Source organism: Magnolia sinica, chromosome 17 (genome assembly GCF_029962835.1).
Source record: "Magnolia sinica isolate HGM2019 chromosome 17, MsV1, whole genome shotgun sequence".
Taxonomy (NCBI): domain Eukaryota; kingdom Viridiplantae; phylum Streptophyta; class Magnoliopsida; order Magnoliales; family Magnoliaceae; genus Magnolia; species Magnolia sinica.
This window is the reverse complement of record NC_080589.1, coordinates 43,946,181-43,956,246: the sequence shown is the minus strand read 5'-3', so window position 1 is coordinate 43,956,246 and position 10,066 is coordinate 43,946,181. Positions and strand designations below refer to the sequence as shown.

The 10,066-nt window shown below is 39.4% G+C and overlaps 1 protein-coding gene across 3 annotated transcripts; it reads right to left on the bottom strand.

The window, feature by feature from the left end:
- Positions 1 to 1,420: 1,420 nt before the first annotated feature.
- LOC131231175 (MDIS1-interacting receptor like kinase 2-like) lies at positions 1,421 to 7,785 on the bottom strand. Of its 3 annotated transcripts, none has more exons than XM_058227283.1 (4): positions 4,930 to 7,785; positions 3,172 to 3,524; positions 1,928 to 2,085; positions 1,421 to 1,843 (listed from the first exon to the last, which is right to left on the bottom strand). In XM_058227283.1, the coding sequence occupies exons 1-3, from the start codon at positions 7,742 to 7,744 to the stop codon at positions 2,050 to 2,052; spliced, it is 3,204 nt and encodes a 1,067-aa protein (XP_058083266.1). In that variant the 5' UTR covers positions 7,745 to 7,785; the 3' UTR covers positions 1,421 to 1,843; positions 1,928 to 2,049. The 3 variants fall into 3 exon arrangements, with proteins under 3 accessions (XP_058083266.1, XP_058083267.1, XP_058083268.1); XM_058227284.1 differs by having other exon boundaries at positions 1,422 to 1,843; positions 1,940 to 2,085; XM_058227285.1 differs by lacking the exons at positions 1,421 to 1,843; positions 1,928 to 2,085 and having other exon boundaries at positions 2,911 to 3,524.
- Between the last annotated feature and the right edge of the window lie 2,281 nt (positions 7,786 to 10,066).

The following is a 10,066-nucleotide window of genomic DNA, read 5'->3' as shown; positions in this document are numbered from 1 at the left end:
TCCAGTATAAGGCCTTCTTATCAAGAGTATTTCAATTATCATCAATCATAGTAGACTTTCACTCCTCAAGAGCACCATCTTCGCCTTGCTTGATTAAGAAACTGATCATCTTGATCTTCCATAACTCAAAGTTATTTTTTCCTGAATACTTCTCAATATCATACCTAGTGCTTACCATTATTGCTTATTCCTCGGATTCAGATTTGTACCCCAATGATTGCTCTGATACCACTTGTTGGGGATTTGTGCTGCGGAATCACACATATCTAGATCTAGGATAGCAATTCAATAGCGTCAAGCAATCACAAAAGAACATAAATATTTAACGTAGAAAATCCTTTCGAAAAAAAACCACGGCACAAAACGACAAAAATCCACTATGAAAGCATAAATTACAAAAAGAAAGGACTTACCTGATTCGAACAACCTCGAATCTCACCCTTGCTACACCCTTTAAAACCCTAGTACCCCTTTTAGAAAGCCTCTACCTCTCCTAGAATCGTCTTAGGGACTCCTATTTATAGTTCAAGAAATTTCACTTGCGCACCTCTCTAAAACCGCCTCAAATTTACGCAGTCTGTGCAGAATCCGCGCACCATCTGCGTAACCTTCGACTGCTCGAAGCAGGGATTTGACTGGTCAAGCCTATCCCTCAACTGGTCGAAGACCTCAGAATTTTCAAAAACATTGTTTCTGAACTTTGAGTCAAACTTTCTTCGACTAGTCAAGGATAACAAGATTTAAGACATCTTTTTGACAATAGCATAAAGGTGGTACAGTAGGTAGAAACTCAAACCAATGCTTTCACAACCGTACAGTTATCCCAATAAGTTTTGCCCAGTGACTAGTGTATTGATTCTTCGAACATGGAATTTAGGCAAAGGTACTCTTCTGATGACGAATAGCTTGGATGTGGAACTTGTTTGTCATGCAGCAGATGTGATGGCATATACATTAGCAGGCTCGGACACGTGTGTGGCCTTCGCAGACAATTGATTTCTGACCGTTTTAGACCGTTTGGATCCTTAGGGTTATATATCTGTTTTGTTTATTTTGATTGAAACCTATAATTTTTTATTTTGTACATATTTGAAACCAAGAAAATGTTATATAAAACAATCAAAATTGAATATTAAAGGTCTCTAAAACAAAAATTGAATTATTTTGCATTACACAAAAAAATATATAATATTTATAACAATAAGTTAAAAATAGTTTCAAATACATTAAAATATATATATATATATATATATATATATATATAAAATTCCTCCATCCAACCCTCATCTATCTCTACATACAATTTGCAAAAAAAATAAAATAAAATCACAATCTCATACAAGAAGTTTTACTTTATTTTCCAAAAAAAAAAAAACAAGATCTTAGCCGTCAAATATTCGGCCTTTTTTGTTTAAATGCGGTCATGGACACCAAGTGAATGGTTAGGAATTTCCCATCTAGGAGATTCTAAGCATGTGCCATCCATAGTGGGGCCCATAATATCAGTGGTGTGCCCCACCTATCAACCTAAAAAATGAGTATACAAGAATTTTATACGACCTCCAGTACAAATGGCCCGGTTACTACAGTTGAAATTATAGCCAAAGAAGTCAGGATTATTTCCATTTCATATTCTCATATGAATATGGCAATTGGCATGAAAAACAAACCTCCAAACCCGCCAGAACATAGATGTCATATAAGGAAACAAACAAAAAAAAAGTTTGAATTAAAAAATGTGACTTACTGCTTGTATGCCCTGTCCAGTGGCTACACTGTCTTCAAAGTGGACATCTTCCTTGCCTAGTAAAATCTTGGCCAATTTCGAACAGACGATTCCTTCCTACACCATATTAAGACCACACCAATCATTCAGGCTTTGAAAAAGAATCGGTTCAGATGAATTTAACAGATTTGACAAACATACGTCTTTCCTTACTGTTCTTCCTCGAAAGAAAAGGAGGGTGGTGCGGGATACAAATGAGTTGGGAGTATCATCATCTAGAAATGAATCCACAACGTGCATGTACGGTGCTACCACATCTTTCCTCAGAGAGGACAGAATTTTGGGGCAGCGCCCAAAATCTGCAACAACAAGAATTGATGCGTTCACCTGATCCCGAAGAAATCTGAAAGCATTCATGTATGGGAATTACATGATCACGGCCTTCAGACAGTCGATAATACTTGGAATTCCTAAGAAACTCTAGTAGGTTGTCTTACAGTCAGGATATGTTTAACAAAGGTAAGAGCTACTTCCTCATGTTAATCATTAACGAAGCTAACTACAATTTGATCATTGCTTCTTTGTTGAATGAAGTATGCCATTTCATCTCAATTGTACATCCAAACACAGGCTAAAATCCAAAGTCGTCTCGAACTTGATTTGAAACTGCAACTTGATGTCCATATGATCCATTCCGGAAAGGGATTTTCATTCTTGGATTGTTTGGGGCCGGGCTTGGCCAACACCCTGCACCTTGCATCAATCCAAATACAGGATTCAAATCCACCAAAGGAACATGCATGCACATGTTTTTGTATTCTCCTAAAATCAAGATCTATATCTGATACCTGTAAATGTAAGTTGTATCTATGCACATGCATACACTCAATACCAGAGGTGCAAATCATTTCATCTCTGTATTCAGTTATGAATGAAAAGCCAAATAGACGTCCAGTAAAAAAATAAGAACCCAAGTCATGTAATTGTTCAAAATCTTCAGATGCAAGCTTGGGAAACTAATAACAAGATTTAACGGTCATTTAGTAACCCAATTTCTGTCATGCCATAAACAAACTTGTGCACCAGCAAATGGTTCCTGTAGCAGGCACTCTGTTTCTAACCAACAGAAAAAATGTCCAAGGGAAAAACGAGCATGATTCTTTAGGTAAGTAGAAAAATGCTAATAAAAATGAGTAGAAACAACATAAACCATATATTTCAATGATAGTAAAAAGAAACTTCAGTGGAGTCAATCACTAACTTGATCACCAATTCTAGAAATCTAAATTCTAAATAAACATTGATTCCACATGTTGGCCTATGAATGTATCACAACAAGAAAACCCTCTATGCCTGATTATTTTCATACAATAGATATGCACAGTAATAATGTTCTTGCCATTACAAGCCCACAGCCTCAATAATTTCTATACACCCGATTATACCTTGAGATCCATCAGTTGATGTAATGTAAGTGCATGGAATGGCTCTAGAGAGAAAGAAGGCCCACCAACAGATAGCTCTTGAGCTACGTGGTGCATGGTTGGCCGAGAGTTTGGATCCGGCCGAATGCATGAAAGTGCCATGAACACTGCAAATATGACTTCCTGTGCAATCTCCGCCATCGGATCAGAGAGACGTTTGTCCAACACATCCTTTAGCAATATATCTTCTCGATTTGGTGATGACAAAGAGGAGATGAGCTCCCCAGGATGCCTTCCCATAATCACTTCAAGTGCCACAACGCCGAAGCTATATACATCACATTTTTCAGTCACCCTTATTGTATATGCAAGTTCTGCAAGAAAGAAAATAGTTCAATCATCAATAGATAAACTCTTATTCATATATCAAACTAACATGAGTTTCTCAATCTAGGTTTCATGTCTTCCATGCTTATGAGAGCTAACCCTCAAGGCATCTCAAAAGACTGAGCATGTGCATAAGATGGGACAAACTTTCGGATGATCTTGCTACAAAGTCAGGATGGTCCACTCATTAAGCATGACACATGTTAGTTTTTTTTTTCTTCTTCTTCTTCTCAAAATTGTCCATTATTTTGACGTGGTGGTGGCCTGCCCGATAAGGGGACCATCTTAATCATTGTGTCAGGTTAGCTGCATGGCTGGGGCTACCTTAATGTATGTCTCAGATGTCCCAGACACATGAGAAGTTGGCATGTGTGAACTAGAGTGTAATGGTGTGTATAGATATTGTTGTAGCAACAAATTTCATCGGTGTATGGTCCACCCAAGAGTTATCTATGATATTCTACCAAGGTTTTAAGTCTGTACTGGTGGGGTCCATAGTTCCAAGAACCAAACCACTGACATAGTGGGCCCCAATTTGGATGGGACATGCATTAGTAATTCTCTAATTGGAGATCTTAACCATTTTAGTGGCTAGCAATTAGACAATCAAGGAAAAACAATAGGCAATTATGTACATTCAACATAGAAAGATCATAGATTTAATGGCTAGGATTTTCCAATTTAGGAACTTCTTTTGTTGTGTGGGGCATTCATTGTGTGGGACACCACAAAGACAGTTTGGATCTTACAGCTATGGAACCCTTGTATAACCAAGAAAACCCAACCATGCTTTGGGATCTCTTAGTAGAGCATTGCACGATACCAAGTTTCCTGATGCATCATTTTCGAATTTACTCGTATGGGCTAGAAGCCATGAGCTTTTTCAATCATTTCTTAAATAGCCTTAACTCATCCATCTAAACTTGGTATGCATGTGAATCACTCCATAGAATCTGAAAACATGACCCATATAGTAAATGGAGATCGAAAATCCTAGAATGACACTTATGGAAGGATTCTATCCAACCAATTGGTGCCAACAAATGTACAATTAAAAATGGTCAGTGCCACAAATTTAATAGATGATAAAATGTGGTTAAAGTTTGTTCGGTAAGTGTGAATCAGGATTTAGTCCTACCGATGCAGCCATATTATCTTTACAAGGCCTCTTATAATCATTGGATTAAGGAATCTTAGAGAGAAGGGAAACTTTTCAAATATGAATTTTCTCATACTTAAGTCACCCTAGATTGCAACATACGACAATAGTGTTGTAACTAATTCACAAACTTTATAGTACATAACTGGCAACAAATAATATGAAAACTTAAGAAAAATAAAGACCAATTTATAATAAAACTATTAAGCATTGACAATGTATTAGTGACTAACCAAGAGCGATATATCCACAAGTACCAGCAAGCATAGTGCAATTGGACGAATCGGGTATCAACAATCTTGCAGTTCCAAAATCAGAGACAATAGCCTCAAGTTTTGAATTCAATAGAATGTTGTTGCTTGATAGGTCTCGATGGACAATCGGCGGGGTGCAATCATGGTGCAAGTAAGATAAAGCATGGGCCACACCTTTAATAACCTTCACCCTTAGAGTCCAGTCCAGCTGTGCAGCTCCTTCATCATTGCTTAGGATGCTCTCCAAGCTTCCCCTTTCCATGTACTGATAGACTAGAAATGAGCATCGAGCATGGGAGCAAAAGCCATAGAGCTTCACAATGTTGCGATGACGGATTTCAGTTAATGTTCGTATCTCATTTCTAAAACTTCTTTGATTAGAATGATCCCAACCTTCAAGTGGGTGGAGTTTCTTCATAGCTACTACCTCGCCCATTGGTAAATTAGCTTTGTAAACTTTCCCACACCCTCCAGTTCCAATGCAGTATTTATCATCAAAACCCTCTGTCGCCTCCACGATGTCTTCAAATACAGCAATCCCATCATAATTCCATATTGAAAATGGATTTTCGTTGCTCCTCATAATAATCCTTTTCTCTGTATTTCTTCTTCTTTTGTAACAAATGGAAGAAGTGCCAACAATTATAAATAAAAGAAACAAGGTCACCGAGAGAGGAAGAATAACGAGGAATAGAACGCTGTGGCCTTTCTTCACATTGTCATGACCTGTTGAAGAGGCATTGCAAGGTCGCAAGCCTTGCACTTCACCACATAAGCCTTTGTTTTTTATGAACGCCTTTGCAGGAGCCTTCTGAAAGTTCTTGCTGTTGGGAATAGGACCTTCCAAAGCATTGTATGAAAAATCAATGGATTGCAAGCTAAACATCCCTTCAAAAGAAGGTGGAATGGAGCCTGACAACATGTTGTGGGAGAGGTTTAACTTTTCCAATCGAATCAATTTCGTGAGTTGTGGTGATATCTGTCCATTGAGGGAGTTATGACTTAGATCTAGTAAGCCCTGTAGGTATACTAGGTTACCGATCTGAAAAGGCATGCTTCCATTCAAAACATTTTCGCTCAATTTCAGATAGCGGAGTTTGGAGCAATCCCCTAATTGAGGTGGTATTGGACCACTTAGGTGATTCATTGATAAGTCAAGAACCTCCAAATTGGATAGTTTTCCAATCTCTTGGGGTACCTGACCAGAAAGCTGGTTATCATTTAAAGTCAAGTGGAACAAAGAAGTCAACTTCCCAAATTCCTTTGGAATCTCACCTATTAGATGGTTTGAAGAAAGACCAAGCACTTCTAGCTGCCTCAACTGCCCAATCTCAGGAGGAATTCTACCGCTGATCATGTTCCCAGAGAATTGTAGCTTTGTCAGGTTTCGGCATTCTCCCCAATTCGGTGAGAGTTCACCAAACAACATGTTGTCGCTGATGTCGATGAATGTAAGATGTGGGTATACACCAAAGGCTGCCGATAAATTTGCAGCAAGTTGGTTTCCATTGATTCGCAGTCTTGTTAAGCTAGTGCAGTTTCTGAAGCTTTTTGGGATCTCACCAGTGAAATGGTTGTCAAATGCAGTGAATCTTTTAAGAGATCCTCCATGGCATAACTGAGGTAAATTGCCAGAGAAGTTGTTGCCATGCAAGAAGAGTTCGGAAAGATTTGTCATGTTCATCATTTCTTGAGGCAAGGAACCAGATAATTGACAGTCAATTACGGAGAAAAAAGTAAGCTGGGTCAACCTTCCTAAAGTGGAAGGGATAGAACCTTTTAGAAGGTTATTGTACAAATCAAGCGTCTTGAGATTAACCAGATTTCCTATTTCTGGTGGAATTGAACCAGAAACTTGGTTGGAGGAGAGATGCAAAAGTGCAAGGTTGCTCAAATTACCTAAAGCAGGAGGGATGGGCCCAGTGATATTGTTACCGTATAATGAAAGCTCAACCAAATTCTTGAGATTCCCTAATTCTTCAGGAATTGTGCCTGAAAATTGATTTTTGTATAAATACAAAATTGTGAGCGTGGTTAAATTACCCAAAGAAGGAGGGATGGGACCATTCAGATTGTTATGGGTCAAGACTAGCTCATTTAAATTCACAAGATTTCCTATTTCCCAAGGTATCGATCCATTTATTTTATTTCCGCTGAGGTTCAAGAATTGGAGATTTGTAAGCAGCCTGATTTCAGATGGAATGTTTCCTGTGAGTTGATTGTTCTGTAACTGAAGAAAGATGAGTTTGGTCCAATTGGTAAATAAAATGGGAGCTAGTTCGCCACTTATTTCATTAGATGAGATGTCGAGCTCTGAAATGTGAATAAGATTAGCCATTGAAAGGGGTAAATTGCCAGAAAGATTATTTGTAGATAGATCGAGGGAAGTGAGTTTGTAAAGAGTGCCAATATGGGCTGGGATGTTTCCAGTGAGGGTGTTGCTACTGAGATTGAGATGGAGGAGGTTTGAAAATGATAGGAAGCTCAAGCTATCGAGCTTACCTTGCAAACCCGCACTCGGTAGGCTAATCTCTGTTACATTTCCAAGGCTGTTGCATGAGATCCCAGTCCAATTACACGGAGAGATTGTATTGGTGGTAGCATTAGAAGCAGGAAGCGACCATGAATGGAGAGATTGTGGTGGCGAGAGACTGGCTTTCCATTTCAGAAGAGCCTCTGCTTCAAGGAGTGGCGGTGATGGTGCTGCTGCTACTGCAAAAGATGTTGCATGGGAAAAAAGCAAGGCTAGTAAAATGGGGAGAAAAGCAAGGGAGAGAGATTTACGCATGGCCATGGGTCTGATAGAAAGAAAAGCATCAGTAAAAACAGACTGAGGATCTCCAACGCTACGCTTGGGAATCAACCAAACCCGGCTATCCGAAATGAGAAAATGACCACTGTAGGCAAAACCTTTTACCCAGCGGTTTTTATGAAGGAATACAAACTTAAGTTACCAACTTAGACTAGCACGTGCGGACAGCTACTTTGAGGACGAAACTACCCCTCCTTTTCACTGCGAAGACGAGCGCTGACGCTCCTCCAGCTGAGAGTTGTACGAACGGCTTAAAAGAGATCAAAGTTATATGGCCCCACAGCTATGTATTTATTATATCCACAACGTTCATCCATATTTCGAGATCATTTCGGAGCATTATCATAAAAAAGAAAATCATATCCAAAGATCAACTGGGCCATACCACACAGCAGCGGAAAATTGATTTTCATCATTGAAACTTTTGTAGGGCCCACCAAAACATTTATTTTCCATCCAATCTATTCATAAGGTCACAAAGACCCGGATGAAGAGGAAAAACAAATTTCATACTGATCCAAAACTTGTGTGGCCCCTAAAAGGGTTTCAACAGTAGACGTTCAAGCGGAATGGCAATGGCATATGCACAGGGATACGGATATAGCTACGGTTATAATTCGTAGCCATAACAGTAGCTCTGTGACCAATCGTGGATCCCGCAATTCCACCACAAGTCACTGTCCCTATTGGCGATTAATCGCAGATTCCGTGATTCCACCCACGATCTATGGCTACGGATTATAACCGTAGGTATAACCATATCCCTATGCACTTTCTTTTTTGTTCTTTTTTTTTTTACATGGAGAATTTTATTCTACCTACATTTTTTTCTAACACATTTATATAAATATATAAATATAAGCATATAAAAAAATTCTCTTTTTTTCATTTCTTTCTTTGTTCATATAACAAGAATATTTTCTAAACAAAATTAGTTACTTGACGTACCATATATAATTTTAGGGCTGAAAGTTGGGCAGGCTCAACCCGACCAACCTGTGACCGACCCGACATTAGGTTGGGCTTGGTCAAGATGTATCGGGTTTGGTGTTGGGGTTGAGCCATACAAACAGCAACTCGATAAAACTTGGGTTGGGCTTGGGTTGACGTCTCGGGAATTGCTAGGAAATGCATGGAAATGACCGTGAAATGCATGGAAATGACCGTGAAATGTATGAAAATGACCGTGAAATGAAATGAAATCGCCGGGATTGACCGTGAAATGCATGGAAATGACCGTGAAATGAAACGAAATCATCGGGATTGACCGTGAAATGCATGGAAATGACCATGAAGTGAAGCAAATTGACCGTGAAATGCATGGAAATGACCGTGAAGTGAAGAGAATTGACCATGAAATACATGGAAATGACCGTGAATCAAAACGGAATCGCCGGGATTGACCGTGAAATGCATGGAAATGACCGTGAAGTGAAGTAAATTGATCATGAGCGAGGGAAGCTAGAATTCAACGAGGCAACCTAAAAATTGAGCGAGGCAACCTACGAATTGAGCGAGGGAACATAGGATTTGAGCGAGGGAAGCTAGAAATTCAGCGAGGCAACCTAGGAATTGAGCGAGGGAATCTACGAATTGAGCGAGAAAAGTTAGAAATTGAGCGAGGGAACCAAGATTCAGCGAGGGAACCGAGACAATGAGCGAGGGAACCAAAAAATTCAGTGAAGCAACCTAGGAATTAAGCGAGGAAAGCTAGAAATTGAGCGAGGGAACCTAGAAATTTAGCAAGGAAACCTACGATTTGAGTGAGGCAACCTATGAATTGAGCGAGGCAACTTAGAAATTGAGCAAGGCAACGTAGGAATTCAGCGAGGTAACCTAGGAATTGAGCGAGGGAAGGTAAAAATTGAGCGAGGCAACCTAAGAATTGAGCGAGGAAAGCTAGAAATTAAGCGAGGGAAGGTAGAAATTGAGCGAGGGAAGCTAGGAATTAAGCGAGGCAACCTAAGATTTGAGCGAGAAAAGTTAGAAATTGAGCGAGGGAACCTAGGATATGAGCAAGGCGACATAGAAATTGAGCGAGGCAATGTAGGGATTGAGTGAGGGAGGCTAGGAATTTCCAGGTTGGCACGCTCAATTTTCAGTTTAGCCCGCTCAATTTCATGTTTGCCCCGCTGAAATTCATGTTTGCCCCGCTCAAATGGATTTTCCACCATCGACCCGATGGAATCTTGGAAAATAACTAGGTTGGTTGGTCTAGTGTCGATAGTTCCAATCGACCAAATAATTCAGGATACTTTATAGGATCCATTAAAATATCTAGTAGAATCTCGATCATTAATGAAT

Bases quoted from the DNA above. Each gene is read 5' to 3' on its own strand.
- LOC131231175 (XM_058227283.1), bottom strand. From the start codon at position 7,744: ATGGCCATGCGTAAATCTCTCTCCCTTGCTTTTCTCCCCATTTTACTA. The intron at 3,525-4,929 runs GTTAGTCACTAA...TCTTTCTTGCAG, and splicing joins TTGTGGATATATCGCTCTTG to AACTTGCATATACAATAAGG. The intron at 2,086-3,171 runs GTATAATCGGGT...TTGTTGTTGCAG, and splicing joins ATCAACTGATGGATCTCAAG to ATTTTGGGCGCTGCCCCAAA.